The 25,238-nt window shown below is 34.0% G+C and overlaps 1 protein-coding gene across 7 annotated transcripts in view; it reads left to right on the top strand.

The window, feature by feature from the left end:
- Positions 1-25,238, top strand: part of Kmt2e (lysine methyltransferase 2E (inactive)) — a 91,115-nt gene that overhangs the window by 35,882 nt on the left and 29,995 nt on the right. For 6 of the 7 annotated variants that reach the window (XM_048786151.1, XM_048786153.1, XM_015488371.2 and 3 more), the window contains 5 exons: positions 14,215-14,329; positions 15,500-15,729; positions 19,044-19,124; positions 22,062-22,120; positions 23,041-23,213. In XM_048786151.1, coding sequence (XP_048642108.1) covers positions 14,215-14,329; positions 15,500-15,729; positions 19,044-19,124; positions 22,062-22,120; positions 23,041-23,213 — 658 coding nt within the window. Of the gene's footprint in view, positions 1-2,387; positions 3,738-14,214; positions 14,330-15,499; positions 15,730-19,043; positions 19,125-22,061; positions 22,121-23,040; positions 23,214-25,238 lie in introns of those variants that run through there. The other variant, XM_048786154.1, reaches the window with a different exon arrangement.

The raw sequence follows: 25,238 nt of genomic DNA, 5'->3' as shown, positions 1-25,238 counted from the left end.
CACCACATAAAAATAAAATAAAGGTATTGTGTCCAACTACAATTAAAACAAAAGAAAATACTTATTCTTGTGTGCTGAGCTTATTTCATTTAGCATGTTTTCAGAGTTGATCCATGTAATATCATGTATCAGAATTTGATTCCTTTTCTAAAAAAAAAAAATTGTCAGTGGACCTTTTATTTATTTATTTATCTATTTATTTGTTTATATACAGTGCTGAGGATCAAACCCAGGGCCTCACACATGCCAGGCAAGCGCTCTACCACTGAGCCCCAGCCCTTTTGATACCTTTTTTATGGCTGTATTGTATAATAACTCTATTGTATAAGTATAAATTATACAATAACTATTTTGTATAAATGTACTGTATTTTGTTTATTCATTTATTTGTCGGTGGATGTTTGGGTTGTTCCCATCTTTTGACTGTTGTGAATAATACGGTTTTTAACATTAACATTCGTGTGCAATTATCTCCTTAACTTCCTGTTTCACTTCTTTGGGAGCATACAGATGTTTTATGACTTGCAATTGGGTTAAATTCCAGTCAGCCCATATTAAGTTGAAAAATTTTAATTTGAAAATATTTCAAGTCAAAAATGCATTTGATACATCTAATCTTTATGATAGCTTAGCCCACAATACACTGTAGAATATGTACCCATGTGATTACAAGACTGACTGAATACTGTGGGCTTGCTGCTGTTGTGCCCAGTCAAGGTAGCCTGGAAAAATATCAAAATTCAGAGTTCCAAGTATAGTTTCTACTGGATATATATTTTGCTTTCCCCACTGTCATAATGTTGAATATCATAAGTTGAACCATCGTAAGTCAGAGATCTTCCATTTACATAGGAGTGGAATTACTGGGTCATAAGGTAATTCCATATTTAACATTTTGAGGAAATGCCAAACTTTTTCATTTGTTCTCTTTTTATGACTTTTTAAAATTGTTCTTGTTTCATAAGTATTTGTGTACTTAATTTTCTTTGTAAACTATTCTGGAGATTTCATTCACTTCTGTAACTTTCACTGTTTTCACATGCTCATGGTGTCTGTATCACTCTTAATCTCATCTGTCTCTTGAGCTCTGCCCATCTAGCCCTCTGTATTACTAGACCTCTTAAGTTAAACACCTCAAATAGTTCAAACTCGGTAAAATCATTAGTATACTCATTATTAGTGTCTTCTTTCCCTTTTTGCCCTCTTCAAAAAATGAACACCAAAAAAGACCTCTTGTATTATTTTTCACCCAATGGCAACAACATGTACAAATCATGATCTTTCTAAAAGCAAATAAGTCATTTAGTTTTCTTTCTTTTCCATCACTGATTTCTCTATTGCCTTTAAATGTAAATTCAAATTCTTCCTAATTGTGTATAAAGATTTTTTGAATATATTGTAATTACCCTTTTCAGCCTCTCACTTCTTTTAAGTGTATGTTGGCATGCATAGGTTCATTTTATACTCAAGGTATTTCAAAATGCATATCATTATTCTAATAAACCTTTTTTGCAGGACTCCCTCTTCGTTCATGCCAGTTGATCTAGCTTGATTTCTATTCCCTCCTATTTTTCTTTTCAAAATTGGATTTCTTTTCTCTTTCTTTCACACAGTAAAGTTTAACTTTCTCTTATTTCCCCCTAGACTATGAGCTTCTTTACAGCAGGAACTTTACTTAATTTATCTCTATATTCCTAATGCACCTTCTATGGGAAGAATATTATCCTTTTCTGCTTTAAAGGACCTGAGGGCTAGAAGTCTTTTATAGTTGTGTTGTACCCAACACGAATGCAACAACTGAGTTTTCCCTTAATTGTCTTGTGTCAGTGATTGATATATTTTTCAAAAGCTTACAGAAAGTATTTATTTATGAAACTGGGTATTGAACCCAGGACTTCATGCTTACTAGGCACCTGCACTTACCACTGAATTACATTCTCAGCCCTTAACCTTTTAAAAATATGAATAGAATGTAGTTATTGTGCATATTTCTGAAAACATTGCCTAAAGGAAATAAACATCTTAATCTAGCTATACAGAGATGATAATCACTAATGATATTTTGGTATATACCTACTAGAATTTTTTTTCCTTCTCTGTATATTCAAGTACACAGTACAGGGTAATCAGAGTGGTATCATATTGACTGTATTATAGTATAATTTGCCTTTAACAATAAATTAGAATGTGTTGGATTTTTTTGTTGTTGTCTTGAGTGTTTTTTGTTTTGTTTTGTTTTGTACTGGGAGATGAACCCAGGAACATTTTACCTCTGAGCTACACCCTGCAGTCCACCTCAGTTTTTTAAAATTTTGAGAGACTGGTCTTGCTAAGTTGCTGAAGTTAGCCTTGAATTTGCAATACTCCTGCTTCAGCCTCCTGAGTCGCTGGGATTATGGGCATGCACCACTGTGCTGGGCTTGAATAGGTTTTTCATACTAACGTTCAGACTCTTGTTTGAATGAGTTCCTCATAGTTCAATATAGTATACATCAAAACTTGATGAATCCTTTATAGAATATATAAGTTAGAGTAAAATAACAATTCAGGATAAAAATTTTAATGTATATCTTGAATGATTTCCTTAGAGTAAATGTGATCTTGAATTCCTAGGTCAAATGGAGTACAAGATGATCTTAAGTCTACTGATACATGTTGCTAGATTGCATTCCTGAAAGTTTGTGTCTATTCAGAAGAAAGAAATGTAGTGGCAGTTTGGGACATTCACTGTAGAAGAAAGATTTTTACAAAGATTTTTAGAAAGTCTTGAGGGTATCACATTATGATTTTATGTAAAATGTTCAAATTTTATATAATGTGAGACATCAAGGTCATAAATAATGCAGTTAAACAAAATTGTCTTAGAAAATAGTTACATTTAAAAAGTTGATTTATTAGGTGTTTTTAAGACCAATGTTCAGTAATTTGCTACAGAGACTTACAAAACTCAGCATGTGTTTTACTCATAGCTAAGATTTATTACAGCTAAAGACTACAAGTTATCAAAGGAAGAAAAGCATATGAGATGAAATGCAGAAAAGCAGACCTTTCCCTGTTGATGTACATTGGATGCACTTAATTCCATAGCAGTGAATTTTGACAACACATGTGAAATGTCCACTGGAGATTGGCATATAGTCTCCATCAGCCTAGCATGTACCAAATTTCCACTCCCAGAAGGAAAGCAAGTATTCAGCATAAATCATATAGTTTGTACAAACATTTTAGACACAGTAATACCACACCCTTATCATTTAAGGAAAGTTTTTTTTTTTTTTGTCTCGCTCACTTCCCTCCAGTGTAAGGAACTGTTTACCAGAGAAGTTCCCAAATAGCAGCAAAGGACCAGCCTTGGAAGCAGGCCTTTCTATGATAACTCTTTTCTACACTGTTGATTCTTGCAGTATTAAGTTGAATTGTATGAATTATCACACTCCCCTTTTTGGTGATATTGTGGATTGAAACCAAGGGTGCTCTACCACTGAGCTACACCCCCAGCCCTTTTTTATTTTATTTTGAGACAGGGTCTCGCTAAGTTGCTGAGGCTGGCCTTGAACTTGAGATTCTCCTGCTTCAGCCTTCTGAGTCACTGGGATTACAGACATGTGCCACACCGCCCAGCCATGAATGCCATTTTTATAAATCAAAATTGGTCTAATATCCATAGTAATTTTATATTGTTCAACTTAATAGTAAGGGAAGAAAGAATTAAAATTTGTTGAACGCCTCTGTGCAAGGTAAGTTGTTTTACATTTGTTGCATTTTATTTTGTAGCATGATTCGAATATTATTTCATTGTACAGATGTGAAAATAAATGGTAAGAAAGGTTAAGTAATTCCCCTAAAGTCATGGATTATAAAGTATCAGAACAATGTAATGTCCCGTGTCTATTTTAGATCAATATTATGCATTTTTTCACTGTACCAATGCTAAATGTCAATTGTGGGTTAATTTACTGTCTATACTTATCAGAGTGATGGATGTGGAAGTGAGGGACTTAGAGCACTTTTCTTTTCTCACCATAGGTACTTTGAAAATCACTGTTCTCTCATGAAGAGGAAAATGAAATGTAAATACTGTTTTGGAAGCTATAGTAGGCATTTGTATAAAAGTCTCTTTTTTAATGCCAAAAAGTTCCATGATATTTTATTTAGCTAAATATAGTATTAAATAGTGTTTTTTTTTTTAAACCCTCATTGTGATACTTAAACTTGATTAATTAACAGAGTAGAATTTTTAAAATTTAACCTAGGTCAGCATATGACTTCCTCCACCTCCTGCCTAGTACTAGGGATTGACCTCAGGGGCACTTTACCACTGAGCTATCTCCCTCAGCCCCTTTTTATTTTTTATATTGAGACAGGGTCTTGCTAAGTCATCCAAGCTGATCTTGAACTTACAATCTTCCTGTGTTAGTCCAAATTGCTGTGATTACAGGTGTGTATCACTATACCCGGCTCAACATGACATTTAATACTGAATTTTATAGCTAGTTGATTTCCTTCCTCTCTGCATTCTTTCTTTTCTTTGTACTGGGGATTGAACCTGGGGTTCTTTTCAATAAGCTGTATCCTCAGCCCCTTTTAGATTTCTTTGAAACCAGATCTCACTAGGCTGCTTAGAGACTTGCTAAATTGCTGGGGTTGGCCTTAAACTTGTGATCCTCCCACCTCAGCCCCCCAGGTTGCTGGAATTATAGGTGTGTGCCATTGTGCCCAGCTTCTCCATGCATTCTTCTTCTTTTTTTAAATTTTAATAACACATGTATTTTTTCTTATTTCTAAAGGCTTCAGTCCAAATCAAGGTATCATCAGGAGTGATTTTTTAAAATTGCTTTTAGTTGTAGATGGACACAATACCTTACTTTATTAATTTATTTTTTATGTGGTGCTGAGGATTGAACCCAGGGCCTCACACATGCTTGTCAAGTGCTCTACCACTGAGCCACAGCCCCAGCTCTCCATGCATTCTTATTTTTAAACTTAATTTGATGTGTGATTTTTTTTTCTTAAAAAAGTATAAGTTTGTTCTAGGAAATTCTTTTTTTACTTCCTAAATTATTTAAAAAATTAAGTTTTAACTACTTTAACTACTTTAAACTTAATTAAGTTTTAACTACTCTAAGTTTAGAGTAGGAGTCAGCAAAAATTTTTGGTAAAGGACCAGAAAGTAAATATTTAATACTTGCAGTGACAGAGTTTCCATCATGATTACTCAGATCTAGAGAGTAGACAATGGGTGTAAAGGAATGAACATGGCTATGTTCCAGTAAAAACTTTATTTACAGAATCAAGCAACAGACTGGATTGGGTTCAGGAATCTAGATTTGCCTACTTTTTTTTTTTTAAAGCATTTTTGGTTGTAGATGGACATAATACCTTTATTTATTTTTATGTGGTACTGAGGATCCATCCCAATGCCTCATACATACTAGGCAAGCACCCTACTACTGAACTACAACTCCAGCCACTTGCCAACTTCTTATTCAAAGAAAGTGAATCTTCATAAGGTTTCTAATAAGTAATACCATTTTTCTCTGACTTCACTGCCTTAAGTATTAGTTTAGTGTCCCTTATCAAAAATACTTGAGCCCATAAATGTTTCAGATTTCATTTTATTTTTTGGTGGGCAGCACATTTAGAATATTTGCATAGACTGTTCTAATTGAGCATCCCAATCCAAAACCATAAACCTTCTGAGCACTGACATGGCAGTCAAAATGGAAGTCTCTAAATTTTTTTTTTTTAGTACTGCGGATTGAACTCGGGTACTTGATCACTGAGCTACATTCCCAGCCCTATTTTGTATTTTATTTAGAGACAGAATCTCACTGAGTTGCTTAGTACCTCATAATTGCTGAGGCTGGCTTTGAACTCATATTCTCCTGTCTCAACCTCCCGAGCCTCTGGGATTACAGGCGTACAACACCGCGCCCAGCAGTTTCTAAATGTTTGAGTGAAAATTTCAACCCTCTCCCTGTTTTTAAAACTTATTAAGTTATTGCCTTGCTTTAATTGACATCTTTATGCTGGTATTTTATTTCCTGTCATACTTTTTTTTGGGGGGGGCGGTACTAGGGAATCACTGAGCTATATCCCCAGCCCTATTTTGTATTTTATTTAGAGGAGTAATCTCACTGGGTTGCTTAATGCCTCGCCGTTGCTGGCTTTGAACTCATGATCCTTCTGCCTCAGCCTCCCTAACCACTGGGATTACAAGGCATGTCATCCCCATGCTCGGTTCTCATACTCTTTTCACCGTTAAAATTGACAGCTTCATTTGGAATTCCTGATGATCTTCTGCCTCCAAATCTCTTTTTTGTTGTTATTTAAGCTTAACCTAATTTTTTAAATGGCTCCCTCTCTACCCTCTCTCAGATGTCACTCCTGATTGGTCTTTTCCCCTCATTTTCCACATCTAATTCATTGGTCAGTCCTGTGTCCCCCTCCAAAGTACATTTTGAATCCTTACACTTCTGTTTCTCCATTTGTCAAAATATGAGCTTTTGTCTCTCTTCTTCCCTGACCTCTCACTATGTTTCCCCTAAACTCCTTGGCTCAAACAATCCTTCTGCTTCAGCCTTCTATGTAGCTGAGACTACAGGCATGTGGCACTGAGTTCTGCTATTTGTTATTCATTTCTTGACTGGACACTGGGGTACAGTAGTCTTTGTGTTTCTGTAATTAATTCTCTATGTTGAAGCTCCTTTGATTCTTCTGAAGTATAAATCAGATGATACAATTCTTACATTTAAAAGCCTTCCCGTGACTTTATTTCATTTGAAATTTTAGCTGCCCATAAATTCTTACTTTTTCTTCCCAGTTTTTCTCTTGGGCTAGTTTACTACCATGTTGATTTTGTTTTTCCTTGTTCTTTTGATCATTATAAATTTGCTTCTACCTCAGGTCCTTTGTAGTTGCTATTCCCTTTGCCTGGATCATTCCTCTTTTGCTCTTTTCACAGTTTTAATGAAACTTCTGTATTACCTCCTGTGAGGTCTTTCTTTTTCATTGTTATAGGAAGTAGTATCTGAAATACTTCTCAAATAATCTTCATAGCTTGTTTTATCTGTTTACTAAAATAAAAGCTTCAATGACTATCAACGTATAGTAATTGAGTCATGAATCATATTGCTTGAAGGTCTCATGATTAACCCTAAAGTTCATTACTTTTTTGTTGTTGTTTGTTTTCAGTACTGAAGCTTGAATCCAGGGTTTCGCTCATGCTAGGCAAATGTTTCACCACTGAGATACATCTCTAGAAAGAATGATTGTTGGATATTCATGTTCTGCCTAATTCTGTTTTACTTATTGAGAAAGAACTAGTGGATGTGGTTGCACATGCCTATAATCCCATGAGTTGGGAGCGGATGCAGGAGAATTGCAAGTTCAAAGGCAGCCTCAGCAATTTATTGAGCTCTAAAACCCTATCTCAAATAAAAAAGGGTTGGAGATGTGGCTCAGTGGTTAAGCATATCTGGGTTCAATCCCCAGTACACCCCCCCCCCCAAAAAAAAAGAGAGAGAAAAATTAAAGCTAGAAATATTTTATAACCTGGTGATTTCAACATACTGGATGCTACAGCTTGCTAAAAGTAGCAGTTCTCCTCAGTACCTATTTTGGGAAGCTGGAAAATATTTAACAAAGTTAAGAAACTAGCAGAATTAAAATAGTCACTAGAGGGAGATTGAAATTGACTGCATACTTATCTGAGTGACTGTGTTCTGACCATGATAGGATACATTAGAAGATAGAAGGAGGAAGGATATCAAATTTTCCTGTATAGTTTTAACCTTGGGTATGGTGTCACACACCTATAATTACTTGGGATTACTTGGAAAACTGAGACAGGAGGAGCAGAAATTCAAGGCTACCCTAGGCAATTTATCGAGGCTCTATTTCAATATAAAATTGGGGATTTTTTTAAAAAAGGATGGGGGCTGGGAATGTAGCATGCCTGAGGCACTGAGTTTAATCCTCAGCACCTCTATTAAAAAAAAGTTTTATAGGGCTGGGGATGTGGCTTAAGCGGTAGCGCACTCGCCTGGCATGCGTGCCCCGGGTTTGATCCTCAGCACCACATATAAACAAAGATGTTGTGTCTGCCAATAACTAAAAAATAAATATTAAAAAAATTCTCTCTCTCTCTCCCTCTCTCTCTCTCTCTCTCTCTCTCTCACTCTCTCTTTAAAAAAAAAGTTTTATTAACTGATTTTTGTTTTTAAAGTGATGGTGCTTTTACTAGGAAATTTTTAAATCACAATGTCTTTCAGTGGTGAAGTACTTTTCCAGATACAGTTATCTGGAAAATATTTATATAGTTAAATATAAGATATTTATGTAGTTAAATAGAAGAGTCTTTGACCTATTGGCTCTTATCTATAGCTCCTCCAGCACACTTCCAACTTCATCTGCTCTGAATTTTATCTTGTAGGTTTTGTGTTTCCTAAACTTCAATGAACATAAAACTTAAAGTACTTATTAAAATGGAAATTTCTGCTAGGCGCAGTGGTGCTCAACTGTAATCCTAGCAGCTCAGGAGGCTGAGGCAGAAGGATTGAGAGTTCAAAGCCAGCCTCAGCAAAAGCAAGGTGCTAAGCAACTCAGTGAGACCCTGTCTCTAAATAAAATACAAAATAGGGCTATCTATGTGGCTCAGTGGTCAATTCCTGGTAACCTCATCCCCCGCCCCCCAAAAAAAGGAGATTTCTGAGCCTGATCTTTAAAACTTTTGATTCATTAAGTTTTAAGTAGAACTGTAAAAAAGTTATAACTTGTATTATAGGTAATTGTGCTACTGAAGAGATGATCATGCTTAAAGTAAACATGCTTAAATGAATCCTCCTGCTGTCTCTAATTGCATGTGTGCCTTCTGTCTTGAATACTTGCTCCATTATTTTTACTTCTCTGTTTCTTGAGTTTTCGTCATTCTTTAAAACTTTCCCCCCCCCCCCCGTAGCAGTGCTGGGGATCAAACCCAGGGCCTTGCACATGGTAGGCAGGCACTCTACCACTAGTCCTCATTCTTTAACACTTAATTATATGTAATTACTGTCATGAAGGCCCCTGTGTATACATTTGATGATACCACTGAAATCATTGGTGTATTTGTACTGTAAATCAATTTCTTGAGAAGAAGGACCATTTCTTTTTTGATTTCCGGCATTTGATATAGTATCCTACTGCTTGGTACTTACTATGTGCTCAAATGTTTATTGAATGGACGAAAAATATATTATTAAAAATTCCTAGGGGTTAGGGTTGTGGCTCAGTGGGAGAGTGCTTATCTAGCATGTATGAGGCATTGGGTTTCTCAGCACCACATATAAACAAATAAATAAATAAAGGTCCATGAATAAGTCATAAATTTTTTTTTTTTTTTTTAAAAATCTCTAGCTGGGTGTTGTGCTCGACTATAATCCCAGCAGCTTGGGAGGCAGAGGCAGGAGGATGGTGAGTTCAAAGCCAGCTTCAGCAACAGAAAGGCAATTAACAACTCAGTGAAACCTTGTCTCTAAATAAAGTACAAAATAGGGTTGGGGATGTGGCTCAGTGGTCTAGTGGCCCTGAATTCAATCCCCATTCCCTCTGCCCCCACAAAAAAATTTCTTGAAGGCAGAGTGTCTTATCTTTGTATCTGTGGCAGTTCGTTGTGAACATTAGACTTTCCATGTTCATTTAATCCATGCCGTATCAAACTGGGTTTTATGAATACTGTCTCCTAGCGGCTTGGTGAACTCTTTGAGGTTTTAAAAATGTGTTTTTTTAATTTCAAGTTTGGAAAATTTGTAATCATTCTCAATGAAAACCACTTTATACCTAATACTGCTGTGATATTTTAGTGCATGTGTTTAAATTTGTGTTCTATGTGGATAATACACAGATCATCTAATAGCATAGTAATTTTTTAAAAATCCGAGTCTCCAAAGAAACCCCACCCCCCCATTTTCCCCCTGCGATGCTGGGTATCAAACCAAGGGCCTCATGCATGCCAGGCAAATGTTCTGCCACTGAGCCACATCCCAGCTCCCCTCTATTATAGGAGGTTTGTATATTACCTAATTTTGAGAAACTGCTAAATGAATAAACACTACTCCGAAGTCTAACTGACCTCTCCATACTCCTTGAAGAGTTTACCTTCCATGTTTTCCTATCTCCTTGCATATGCATGGGGTATTGCCTTTCTCCATTGTTACTACAGTTTTTATAGGATTTTTTTCAATAGAACATATATCTGGTCAAAACCCTGTGTATCTTTCAGAAATGTTCTCATCTCAGTGAAACTTCATGATGTTCTTTATTCTTCTTATTGTTCAAGTAGCCTTTTTCTTCTCTTGAACTCCTTAGAGTCTATACCCTAGAAATTTGATCTTTTGCAACTCCAGTGAAGTTTTTTTAGGTTTAAACCAAACATTGAAATTTACTTGATGGATGCCTGTCTGCATGATATATTGGAGAGGAATGACAGCTTGTCAGAGTTTAGCATCAGTGTTTCTCTTCAGTGTAGAAGCATGCAGCAGTTCATGTAGGAGTATTGTCAGCCATCCAGGACCCATTTTCTTTGGTTTCTCAGGTGACAGGTCAGGTACAAGAAAGAGAAGTTCAAATCCATAACATCCTCATATTAAGTAGGAATAGTTCTTTTAGTCCAGAAACAATTTACCAATCAAATGCCTAACAGGTGTATTGTAAAATAATGAATCAGGTTTTATGGGGAACAGAAATAGAAAGTTAAATTACGATCAAAAACTCATATAGAAGAGGAAGGAGTTTTGTTAAATATTTACCCATATCTATTTTGTGGTATTTTACCCTGCTTTTGCATTGTGTGATAATTTTTGTATACCTCTTTATTTTTGCTGCTCCTGATTCTACTCTCAAGGTCAGAAACTATGAGAATATGTCTTTCTTTATAATATCTGTGGTCTAACCAGGTGTGAATGGTGCATGCCTATAATTCTTGCTTACTGGGGAGGCTGATGCAGGAGGATCATGAGTTCAAAGCCAGTCTCAACAACTTAGTGAGATCCTCTCTCAAAAAATTAAAACAAAAACAAACAAAAAATGGACTGAGGATGTGGCTCAGTAAGTGCACCTAGGTTCAATTCCTGGCAAACCACTGCTCCCCCGCCCCCACCTCCACAGGTATGTATGTGTGTGTGTGACTGTGGTCTAAAAGGTTACCTTATATACATGGTGAGCATCATTGCCAAACTCCACTTATTTCTCTGTAATTTTTTTTGCTAGGAGTCGAACCAAGGACCTCCATACATTCTAGGCAAGCTCTCCATCAATGAGCTGTATCCCCAGCCCTTATTCATTCATTCATTCATTTATTTATTTATGGGTCTCAAGTTGCTGAGGCTTTATTTTTTTTAATATATATATTTTTAGTTGTGGATGAGCCTTCATTTATTTATTTATTTTTATGTGGTGCTGAGAATCGAACCCAGTGTCTCACACATGCTAGGCAAGTGCTCTACCACTGAGCCACAACCCTAGCCCCCTGAGGCTGGGTTTGAACTTTTGAGCCTTCTTCTTCAGCCTCCTAAGCTGCTAGGATTACAGGTGTGCATCACCGTGCCCAACTTCCCAGCCTTTTTTATTTTATTTTGAGATAAGATCTCAATAAATTGCCAGGCTGGCTTTGAACTTGGGATCCTCTTGCCTGAACCTTCTGCATAGCTGTAGGCAAGCACCACCATGCCCAACTTCTGTATAGTTTTTAAAGGACACAGTTGAAGTAATCAAAGGCAGCTTGGCAATGTGTATCAGTTTTATGTGCATTTACCCTTTTTTGTTCAGCATTGTGCCTCCAGGGATTTATGTTGTTTAAATACTATATATGCAGAAAAGATATATGAAGGAAGTGTACAAGTGCAGTGATAGTTTTAACTGTAAGAAATGGAAATAATTTGTTAGGATAGTTGTTAAGTTGTAGTTCATTCATATCATGAAATAAGCAATTATTACCAAGAATAAGGTAGGTAGATGCATATTGTCATTTAAAGCAATTTGTTCATATAGTCCTAGTTTTCAAAAACAAAAATTACATAGGTATTTATGGATAGAAATATTTAGAGGGGGATACATGGCAGTATCAATGTGGAAATGTTTGGGGATCAGGTAGTCTTTTCTTATGTACTTCTATATTTAAATTTCATAGTAGTAATTGAGTGTGGTGTCCCATAACAGTAATCCTAGCAACTGGGGAGGCTGAGGCAGTAGGATGTCAAGTTCTAGACCAGCCTTAGCAATATGAGGCCTTAAGCCATTTAACTGAGACTCAGTCTCAAAAATTTAAAGGGCTGGGGATGTAAGTGTGCAGTAAAGCCTCCCTGGGTTAAATCCCAATACACACACACACACACACACGTATATTGATTAGCAGGTATTCATTTTGAAACTAAGAGATTTAACAGTATAGATATTAGAGTAGAATTAGTCTAAAAAAGTATTCAGAAAATATTGGAGACTCTTCTTTTTGTAATCTTCTGTACCATTGAATAACCTCAGTTTGTGCCTCTTTCTGGCACATTGGGTCTCACAACAGCAGCTACTTAGATCAAAATTGAAACTTTTTAAAACAGGAACAGTATATTAAACAGTCGATTATACAAATTCTTTTTTATGCTGTTGATCTTGTGACCATTAAGTTACTATAAATAGTGCAAATAGTACTGAATTCTAAGGAACAGTTGTGAATAAGTAGTAGTATAAGGATTATCATGAAAAAATCATGTCAAGTAGTAGACAAAGTATTATAAAATATGGACACAGAAACAGTTTATAGTAGATATAGTATTATAAAATATGGGCACATAAACAGTTTGTATATATGAGGAGAGATTAATTTAAGACATAGATTAACTCCCACATTCATCAGCAGAAATTAGCCAACGAAGGGCTTAGGAGATTTTGCATGAGTAATGAAGACAGGAAAGGGATGTATGTAAAATACTAAGGCCAGGGACCTTACAAGTAAACAACAGTTGGGAGTTGTTATTCCCAGTTTTATCATTAGTTGATAAGTCACTATCACTAAACTGTTACCAGGCTAAAACTACAGATCATCTGATGCAGGCTGCTGCTCATGTTTTTTCTTCTATAAATCCGGGTTCATTGTGAGGTTTCCTAACTTCCTAATATTCCTGATGTGCTCAATTATGTCTCAGCATACTGAAAATGTACATAGTTTTTAGCATATTGAAACACTTCACATTCAGGTCAAGGTCTGTATAGATTTAATATGTGCTTAGTAACGCTTAAATTATTCCCACCACTTCTCTCCACCCATATGCTTAGTTGTTCCCACTGTCACTCTATGTGTATGTGTTTTGCTACCCAGGGTCACTTTACCACTCAGCTATATCCCCAGCCCTTTTTATTTTTTATTTTGAGACAAGTCAGTAAGTCACCCAAGCTGGCCTTGAACTTGAGATCTGTTTGCCTCAGACGCCTGAATAGCTGGGATATAGATGTGTACCATACCACTACACCTAACTGCCAGTGGATATAGTAATAATAATATTTGGTTTTTAGTAATTTTTTTGGTGGGGAGGATGCTGGGGGTTAAACTCAAGTGTGCTTACCACTGAGCCAGCCCTACGCCCACCCACCTTTATTTTTCCAATTTTTAAAAATTTATTTCTTTTTTGGTACCAGGGATGTAATGTAACTCAGGAGTGCTTTACCACTAACTCACATCCCCAGCTCTTTTTATAGAAATTACTATCTTTCTATCTTCCTTTGGCCTCATTAAGTAGCTGAGGCTGGCCTTGAACTTCAATGCTCCTGCCTCAGCTTCCTGAGTTGCTGAGATTACGGATGTTAGAAACCAGGCCTGCCTGGCCAAAATTTTGAGACAGGGTTTCGCTAAGTTGCTGAGGCTGGCTTTGAATTTGTAATCCTCCTGAGTAGCTGTGATTAGAGGCATGTGCCATTATGCCTGACTATAGTAAACTTTTTTAATGATAGGAAAAGCATATTTGAACTTGAAGTAGGAAATTTATTTTACTTAAATAAAAGTTTTGTTATGACACGGAATATACATACGATGTATCTTATCCACAAGATATCTACTTACTTTATAGACATTTTATTTGTATTGCCAATGTTTAAGTATTATTTATCATTTAAAATTAATTCAAAGAAGGGGGAAAAAAAAGAAAAAGAATGGGATTCTCATTAATGAAACTTTTTTTTTTTCCCCAGACCAGAATCCGTAGAAGCTAGCCCTGTGGTAGTTGAGAAATCCAACAGTTATCCCCACCAGTTATATACCAGCAGCTCACATCATTCACACAGTTACATTGGTTTGCCCTATGCGGTAAGTGTCAAACATTTCTCTGGAAGAAAATTTCTAAAATTTAGAGGTTGAAAGAAAATGGTGTGGTCTTATGCTTAAAATGGAATATTTTATTTTATTTGTTTTTTTTAATATTTTTTTTTTTAGTTTTAGGTGGACACAATGTCTTTATTTTTTATTTTTATGTGATGTTGAGGATTGAACCCCGCGCCCTGCGCATACCAGGCAAGCTCGCTACTGCTTGAGCCACATCCTCAGCGCCTTAAAATGGAATATTTTAAATGCACATTTGTTTCATATCATCTAAAGAATATAGATATATACTATGTAGTTTTATAAGAGTAATCTTCCTAAAGATTTTAATATTATTATTTTGCAATTATGCTATTAGTACTTTAGGTTACATTTCTTTCCCATGAGTAAGGTTATATTGTGTTATTTGCTGTTAATTCTAAATTATATAGTAATTTACATGTTAATATATGTAGTTTTCATTTGTTGAGCACTTGTTATGTGCCAGGCTTTATGCTAAGCATTTGTACATACAGTGTCTCATTTAATCCTCAAAAAGAACCTCTTGATATCTGGTTTGCATCCCTATTTTTTATCTGAGAAAGTGAAACCTTCTCTAAGTTAATTTATTCAGTAATGCATACCTAATAAGAGCCAGAGATTAGATCCAGTTTCAGAACTGGATGCATTTGTGGTATTATGAAGGTACAATTGTGAGAAATTTTATTACTTGGACCAAAGTAAAGATTACCAAATTTTTAAAAACCCTATGTTATATAATTAGAGTTAGTGTATCTTCTGTTGTTTCTATTATTCTTAGTTTCTGTATTCTTGGAAATTTTTTATTTTTTTGACCTTTATTCTCATGTCCTGCACCTGCTTTCATCTTGAAGGTAAAGCTGTGTGACCAGAGGACTATTATGATGTCTTTTGATTTGGGGGTCAGGGTGACATTGATGTGAAGATGATCTCCCCAACCTTGTAGATAGCTATATTCACTTACCACTGTTTTAATATATTGCTTAATCAAGTTATTTTTTTAATGGTATTCAGGAAGAGTTGAGCCAGTTTCACATCTCTTTTGAGTTATAAAATTAAGGGTTAAATTTTGTTTAAATTTCTTAGGGCATATTGTTGAAATGAAATAATATCATTTTATTTTTGTGTTCCATTATCCAGGACCATAATTATGGTGCTCGTCCTCCTCCAACACCTCCAGCTTCCCCTCCTCCATCAGTTCTTATTAGCAAAAATGAAGTAGGCATATTTACCACTCCTAATTTTGATGAAACTTCCAGTGCTACTACCATCAGCACATCTGAGGATGGAAGTTATGGTACTGATGTAACCAGGTGCATATGTGGTTTTACACATGATGATGGATACATGATCTGTTGTGACAAATGCAGGTAAAATATTTCACAACATTATTATTTTTTGAATGCTCCTAACCTTTGTCAATTTGGAAGAGATGACTAGAACCACTTTTGAAGGAATTTATGATTACATTTTTTAAAGTTGGAATTCTACTATTATTGATGCGGTTCATTTTGTTCTTAGAAAAAGCTCATGTCAACAAAAGCTGTCTCCCAATCTATGAGAAATCCCTATTGTAAATTGAGTAATAGATAATCAGTTCTGAATTATATTTATATAGGATCATCTCTTTTCCCTTAGTTCAGTAGCAATACAAGTACTTAGAGGAGTAGATAAGACAAAGAGAGAAATTATGTCCTTTGAGTTTCCTTTGCAATTATTTGTGCTGTGTAGTCAACTGTGATTTTCCATTTTGGGGGAATTAAACATTTTGATTGATGTTTATTTGACCTGACTCTCTCACCTCCTTTTGACTTGAACCTTGCAGCACTCTGGAGTCTTCTTGTACCAGAACCACAGTCTCCCCTCCCCCAACCCTGATTCAACCACCAAGAAAGGCCTCCTCCCCTAGAGAAGGTGTGATTGGGACAGAAAGTGGGGTTTTGTTTCACTTGGGTTATTTATTTATTTATTTTTTGTGGGAGGGACTTTGGGAGGATGGAGAGGGAACAGTAGGATTTCAGCCTTAAAAGTTATTGAGTCCATCCCCTACATAGGGTAGGGAGTAGAGAGAATTTAGGCAATAGAAGGCAAGAAAGTTTGGTAGCTTTATAGGATTTCCTGAGTTTGCTCCTTATGGCTTACTTGATTTGAAGTAGCATGGCTTATATCCATATATAAAGATGCATCCTAGACCCTAATACAAATTAGTTTGCATTATTTATAAAATGTTCCCACTCAGTAAGTTAAGTGATTTGGAGTTGCATATTATTAATATAAACTTGCAGTTAAAGGTAATATTTTAAAAAGCTCAGTTTATTTTTGCCCCCAAATGGTAAATTAATATGTAGAATGTGAAATTGGTATTGTATTTCTGAAAGGTTGTAATATGAATACTTTTTAGTAATAAAAATGTGGTACCTATTCAGATTTAAAAATAAATTCCCATTGTATATTGTACACATCATTACCATGAGCACTGACATCAGTAAATTTATTCAGGAGGTAAATTGAAAATATAAAAAATGACATATTGTTTTTCTTATATTATTGTCAATTCTTATTGTAACCAGTCATTTTCTCTTTAACTGACCCACTGTGATAAATTACGAACCACCATGTGGCATTGTTTTTATATTAATGTATACTCAGCAGTGTTTTTCTTTTGATCCAGTTACAGTGATCTATGTATGATATGCAGTTATGTCTATTAGAGAGTGGTGAAATTGTTCTTAGAATTTTTTTTTATATCCATCTACACATTCTTTTCTTAAAATATTTTTAGTTGTAGATGGACACAATACCTTTAGCTTTTTATGTGGTGCTGGGGATTGAACTCAATGCCTCACATGTGCTAGGCAAGTGCTCTACCATTGAGCCACAACCCCAGCCTCATCTACATGTTCTTGAAGGACCACTTTACAGTGTTTGGATTATTCAAGGTATTTGCTTCTCAGTGACAGCTCTCTATTTTTCTTCTCTCTCTTTGCTCTTTATTGCTCAATCTGTAATGTACCATACAGCTTAATATCTCTCTCTCACTTTTTTTTTTCTTTTTTGATGTCCTACAGATTATACCCCAAATCTTTTTTATTTAATTTTTTTTTTTTTTAGTTGTAGATAGACACAATATCTTTATTTTGTTTTATTTTCATATGGTGCTAAGGATCAAACACAGTGCCTCACACATGCTGGGCAAGAGCTCTCTACCACTGAGCTACAACCCCATCCCAAGGCTTAATCTTTTTAAATCTTTTCCCTTTATTCTTTTTTTTATGTTGCCTCTTTATGTTTTTTCAATATTCCTGCACCCATTATCATTGCTTTCAACCCTGACATCTAGAACTCTGTTCATTTATTCATTTTCTATCTTTGTTTCTTCTGGATAGCATCATTATTTAGCCCTCAAATTTAATGTCATCTATTTTTCTAACCTTCATTATCATTTGACTGCTTATTTTTCCTTTTTCTTTCTTTGCGTATAGGGGATTGAACCCAATGGTGCTTTGCTATGAAGCTACATTCCCAGCCCTTTTTATTTTTTGAGACAGGGTCTCATTAAGTTGCTGAAGTTTTTGCTAAAGTGCTGAGGCTAGCCTGGAATTTGTAATCTTCCTGCCTTAGCCTCCTGGTTGCTGGGATTACAGGTGTACAGCACTATACCTGTCTTGCCCTGCATTTCTTTTTCACTTCTTTTATAAACATATATTCTATTACATACCTCCAAAATCTACTAGTTCTTGTCTTAACATTCTTAGTTAAGAACAACAAAATAAGCAGTTAGTTTATTACTTTTATATTAGAAGTAGCTAATTATTATGTAAAGAATAGCTAAGACTATTTTTGCAAACAAACATATACATTATTTCAGATAATTGAAAATTTGGCAATAAAATAATAATAACAAATTGAGAAGTTTGCTGAAGGCTGGTCCATACATTTCATTGAAAATAATTAGGTTTAATTTCTCTCCCCCAATGAATGCCTCTTGGGTTCTTTGATTTCTTTTTCTTTGCCATTATTCTAATTCTGTCCTTTTAAAGCTTAAATCTGGAATGTTGGGAAAGCCTCTAGTTTGTCTTTTTACTTCCATTTTCTTAGCTACTTTGTACTAATACTATATGCCACTGAAATTGTTAAATGTTGACAGAAGAAATTTGCATACATCCCAGTATTCCAAGTCCTATATAATCTGACTGTACTTCATTAATTCACTTTTAACCCCTCCTCTGATTTCACAAAATGAATAATTCTCTTCATTTATATTGGCTACCATCTGGCCACCTTCTCCTTGTATCTGTTTATTGATAAATACAACAATGACACCTTTTCTTCCTATTTGCCAAAATGAGATTATTTTCACACCCATTATCCTCTATAGTGCTTTCCCCATGAACTTCAATTAGTGTGGACATCTCCACATTGTAATTTCTAATAACATACATAATCTTTACCTTTAGCATTTTAAAATTGTATTTGCTTTAGAAATTTATTTTTTATATCCTATTTTGCCCTCTTGTTTTTGCATCTCAAAATTTTCTGTGAGGATACACTTCTGTGAATTCCTCCTAGCACCTTTTAGAATGCTAAACTCAAAGTAGGCACTGCTTAAGTGGTGGTTTAAATAGAATATAAAATCTTAATTTAAGGATGGTTTTAACATTTTATATGTTTTCCTTTTTTTAAGTGTTTGGCAACATATTGATTGCATGGGGATTGATAGACAGCATATTCCTGATACCTATCTATGTGAACGTTGTCAGCCTAGGTAAGTTGCACATACATGGTAAGATTACCAGTAATTTCACTGAGCAAAATAACAGAAATTTATTTATGAATTCTACATTAAAGAATTAATAATTGTATTTTACTGATTTTTGAGAACATTTTCATTTCTTCTGTTTATTATTATTTTTATATCCCCACATCTCTAAAATGAGGAAGAATCTTGTCATTTACCATATGATGTATAGTTTACTTTATAGGGATTTTACTTTATCGTGTTGGTTTCTTTTTTCACTGAAATAACACTTCTTTGATTACATACAGAATTTAATAGGTCTGTTATGACTCCTGTTTGTAATATATGGTTTTCTTCTTAACCCCATTTCTTTCTTTCTTTATGGATATTTAGACCTATATAAAACTTAAGTAGTATAATGAGCTCATTTCCCCCACCTTGCTTCAGTAATTATCAACAATTATGTTTTGCCTGTTATTTTTACTTTAAAGATAAAATACAAGAGTTTATAGTTAAAATTACAGTTTAAATTTAGGAATACAATTTTTTATTTAATGTTTTATATTGTTTATACATATGTCCTTTTATCAGTTTTCAACAACACAGGAATAATATAATTAGAATATCACATGATTACTTAATTGTTTAATGTCCTACAAAAGAATACAAGAATCTCAAAAGTAATACCAACACTAGCACCATTAGTGAGATTACATAAAACTTTTTTCCTCATAGGGCATAGTTCTTAAAGAGGGTAGGGTCCATTTATTGTATTTAAAATCCTTTGAAAGAATTTCAGTGTGTCATTACAACCCAATTTATGCATACTTAAGTTTAGATTATTAGTTCTATTTTTCTGTTTAGTTTTCAGTTATTGGTGATATCACATATAGTTGGAAAATAATGCAGAAATCTTGTGTATACTTACATAGTTTCCCTATTGGTAATATCTTGTGAAACTGTTAATTGAAAATTATAATTAGTATTTTGACATTGATGCAGTCATGGAGTCAAGTTCAGAGCATTTCCATTACTGCAAGGTTCCCTTATGCTGCTTTATAATCATTTCTACTCCACCCCTCCCAACTCTGACCTTTGGCACCCACTAATCTGTAATAATATATAATCTCCATTTCTATCATTTTTGTCATTTTAAGAATGTTCCAAAAATGAAATAACATAGTTTGTGACCTTTTAGAATTGGCTTTTTCATTCAGCTGAATTCCCTGAAGAGATATCCAATTTGTTACATGTGTTACTGTTTCATTCCTTTTTTGTGTGTGGGATGTATGTGGGGTGTGTGTGTATGTGTGTACACAGTTGTTTGTTTACACATACATAATAGTTTACATGTTTAGTTTTATAAGAACTTTTCACACTGTTTTTCATAATGGCTATCTAATTTTACGTTCTTACCAGAAATGTATGAGTAATCCAGTTATTTTTTTAAACTTGTTTTAAAATTTTTATTTACTCTTATAATTATATACTTTATAATTATGTAAGATGTGCTTCTATCATTCTAAATTCAAATATATAAAACAAGATATATTCCAGTAAGTCTAACTTCTATCCTTGCTCCTTCTACACCAGAAGTAACTATTTTTAAAAATTGATTTTTTCCTCCATTACTTGTTTTCTTACATGTAGATATGTACCTATATATTTGCATTTTTCCCCCTTACATAAACAGAAGCATATTACACAAAGTCCTTACATTTCTTTTTTTTTTTTCCTCTTAAAAAAAATAATATGCTGAAGGGCTGGGGATGTTGCTCAGTGGTTAAGCACCTCTGGGTTCAATCCCCAGTACCAAAAAAATGTGCTAAAAGATCACTTCATATAGTGTATTTTTCTATACTACTATCTAGCTTCTGGACAGACTTAAGTACTATGATTTATTCAACCAGCTCCTTCTGGGAAGACATTTATTTTCAGGCTTTTGTTATTGCAAATCAAAGTGGGATTGTACTTTTAAAAGAGTAAATGTATATAAAATTTTGCCAGCTGTTGCCAAATTCCCCTCTGGTGAGAGCTATGCAGTTTTGAATTCCCTCAGTAATGCCTGTTTTCTCAAGTCTACAATAGAGTATTTGACAGACTTGGATTTTTTCACAGTTGAGAAATTGTAATCTCAGTATAGCTGTATTTCTCTCATTGTGAGTGAGACTTTTCTATGTTTTTGTTTTATTTTATGATAGTTACTAGCTTTTGATGGAATAAGTGTCTGTTGATGAATTCAGTAAGAGTAGGTTAAAAACTGACCAATAAGAGGGCAACTGATAAGCAGTTGAAAGAGATCTGCTTATCATTCTATGATAAGTAGAATTGTTATGTATAATGCTAAGATAATAATTATGTGTCCTGGTAGACATTAAGGCAAGTCTGTTACTGAGTTATAGACATTTCAGTCCACAGCCCTTATTCTTTCGTTTAAAATAATCTTATTATTTGGTCTCTACACTAATAAGTATATACAATGAAAAAGTTGGGGGAAAAATACTAATTCCCATGGATGATATAGGTCAAGGACAAAAGCTGTTGAAAGTTTATGACATGTTTTGTAAAACGTTTAGTGTTATTTCAAGAGTGCAGATAATTTAAGGCATATGGTAATGTGCAGTAGATAACTAATTCAGTATCATAAACTTAAGTTTAATTTGTGATTTTAATTACATTGTTAACATTATGGGTGTTTTTTCAGTTTTTTTTAATTGCACTGAATATTGAATTTGAAATAAATTGTGCTCCTTTCCTAGGTAAAATAGTATTTTTTAAATAGAATGAAACAGTCAGTTAATTGGCCTTTACTGCTTTAATATTAGATCATATCTAAACTGAAAGGCAAGAGAAGTTGCATGTATTTTGTATTGTTGATCTTTTACTAAAAACATTAAAAAAATTCTGCTTCATATGTAGGTTTATGAAAATCTGATCAATAATTATGTTAAAATTTTAATGTAGGAATTTGGATAAAGAGAGGGCGGTGCTACTACAACGCCGGAAAAGGGAAAATATGTCAGGTGCGTAAAAAATTTAAGTTTAGTGTGATAGAGAAAATAAATGACTTGTATGGTTTTAGTTAGATATAAATACCCTATTGATGAATTTTTGTTGTATATATTATTTACAACCTCAGGTATAGATTTTAAATATTCTTTTTTATGGCTTATAGATTTTGTATATTGATTTAAGGAAACATATTTGTTCTTCAGAGAGATGGCGATCCATTAGTTTATCATGTGAACTAGAATCTCTTTGCGCACGTGCGTGTGTGTGTGTGTGTGTGTGTGTGTGTGTGTATGTGTGTTGTGGGGAATTGAACCCAGGGCTTTGTGCATGCGAGACAAGCATTCTACCAACTAAGCTATATCCCCAGCCCCTCCTTCATTTTTAAAGACAATTTCCTAAATTCTATATAAGATTTGCCATGCTTTCATTTTGGTTTAAAATATTTTTGGGTTAAAACCAGTACAACTGCTTTTGAATAATCACAGTTTATTTAGCAGTTCCTCCTTGATGGACATTTTGGTTCTTTTTCATTATTTTTGTTTTTAAACCCCCCTTTTTTTTGGCTAGATCCCTAGAAATAGAAGTCCCAGTGTATTTAGTGTATTTAGTTTTTCAAGGTGTGGCTAAATTCCTCTCCATAGGGAATTTTTGAATTGCCACTGCTAATGTATGGTAATGCCTGTTTCTTTCCTCATTCACACAACCAGAGTTTTGTTGTCAGACTTTTGGATCCTTTGTAGTTTAATGTGTAAGAAATGACATTTGTAGTTTGTATTTAAATGTACCATCTTCTTATGAGTGAGATGAATAAAGAAATTAAAAAATGTTTATTCTTTAGAAAAACAGAGATAATACTGTGTCATGTGGAATGCTCTTTTACTCTTTGAAATAGAAGTATTAAATGTCCAATAATTTCATTTTGCATTTGAAGATGGTGATACCAGTGCAACTGAGAGTGGTGATGAAGTTCCTGTGGAATTATACACTGCATTTCAACATACTCCAACTTCAATTACTTTAACTGCTTCAAGAGTTTCCAAGGTCAATGATAAAAGAAGGAAAAAAAGTGGGGAGAAAGAACAAAACATTTCAAAATGTAAAAAAGTACGTTTGCTTCTTTTTAAAATGAGTAGATAAAATAGTATATAGGGGAATGAGTTTTATAGTAAAGGGAGAGTAATGAATTATAGCTAAACAGATATAGCAAAATCTAAACAAACATTTAATATATTTAGTGTGTTTTGAAGATTGAAGTGGAATAGAAATTTTGCAAACTGCTTGAAATTGTCACTCTGATAAAGTCTGAGTGTAAAATACAAAAGATTGCTATTTTAGAAAACAAATGACAGTCTTAAATTTGTAATAACTTGTAACTGGTAAGGAAGCATGTGATAGTTGTTTATACCTACTCTTCTCTATTTGCATACTATCTGATTATTTTAATAAGGCTTCCTGTTTGAATTTCTTACCACTTAGGTTTTTTTCCACTTAATATTCTAAGATCTGAAGGCAAAAGAGTATCTATTAGCTAAGTTTTCGTTAAATTTGTTAATGAAATTTTGTTAGTGACAGATCACATATATGATTATGATCCCAAAAGATTATAAAGGGAAAACTTCTATCATCTAGTATTTTCATTGTATGTTTTCTATGTTTAAATACAAAAATACTTCATTATATTGCAGTTGCCTACAGTAGTAACATGCTGTACACATTGCGGTCTATGATCAATAAGTAGGCTCTGCTCTGCTCTGCCTTGTAGATTTGTGCAAATATACTATGTGGTGTTTGCAATAAGGACAAAATAGCTCAGTGATGCGTTTCTCAGAATGTATCCCTGTCATTAAGCAATATGTGACTGTAATTTCTAGTAAAGGTTTTTGTCATACACAGTAAAAAATATTTTTCCTAATGACTATCTTGTTACAGAGTGAAATTTTATGAAATCAGGACTTCAAAATAAAGGTTTTTCTTTCCTTAAGTAATATTTTATGATACACTTATTTAATAGGCAGCATGTACTTTTAAATACATTTTTCATTTTCAAATTTCCTCTCCCTGTTTAAAATCAGCTTGATTATCTTAGCAGTTTTCATGTACATATCTCCCTCATTTTCTGTTATTCTTTTACTTATATTTTATCCAGTCTGGACAATTCATTGTTGCCACATTCTACCCACTCTTGCTGAACATGTTTCACCATTTGGAATATTCTTCTCTCCATCTTGATCTTTTAAACTTCTACTATATATAGTAAGGCCCATCTCAAGTACTATTATTTCCATGAAATTTGCTCTTCTACTATCAAATATAATCTTTCTTTGCATTCTGTCATGGCACTTGGACCTTTTATTCTTGAACTTAACCACATTTTCCCTTATTTCATTATGATGTTCCTCATCTCTTAGATTGTAATTTATACAAAGAGAGATTGTAAGGTGTTTTTGTAGTTTAGAGTCCTATTAGCAATTAGTATTTTAGGGTCAGTACTTTATCACTACTCATTAGAGTGACAATTTCAAACACTTTGCAAAATTTCTATTCCACTTCAATCTTTAAACATTTAGCAATTCACTAGACGTTTAGATGTTAACACACCTTTTTGTCTACTCCTTTCAAATCTTACATGATTTCTTTGTTTATTTTATAAAAGTTAACTTGGAAATTTCTTATGTTTCTGTTCTACATCTTTGGTTTAATACAGCATAGATTCTGTATTTTCTCTGGCTGGAATGCCTTGGGTATTTGAAATAACTAAACTCTGAGTCTTGATTATGTCTCATTTACTTTTAAAACATTGTGGTATATTTAAAAGGGAAGAGATTTTTCTCTGGCATTTAAGTTAGTAACACCAGGAATCAGGGTGTTAAAAAAAAAAAAAAATCCAGGAACTGGCCACTAAAGATAACTAGTTTATTATTCTGCTAAGATTTAATTATAGTTTGGGGGCAGTATGTAATATAAAGTATATAGCAAAGGATATAATTTTGCTTTTCATTCAGCATACTCTGAAGGCAAATTGTTCAAAGTAAGAATAGATTTAGCAAAAAATATTCTGGACAGATTTATTTTATATTCACAAAATCCTAGTAAGATATTTTTGGTATTTTAGCAATTCACTGCTTTTAC

This window comes from Marmota marmota, unplaced genomic scaffold (assembly GCF_001458135.2).
Source record: "Marmota marmota marmota unplaced genomic scaffold, marMar, whole genome shotgun sequence".
In the NCBI taxonomy this organism is placed as follows: Eukaryota; Metazoa; Chordata; class Mammalia; order Rodentia; family Sciuridae; genus Marmota; species Marmota marmota.
This window is presented reverse-complemented; position numbering and strand designations above follow the sequence as displayed.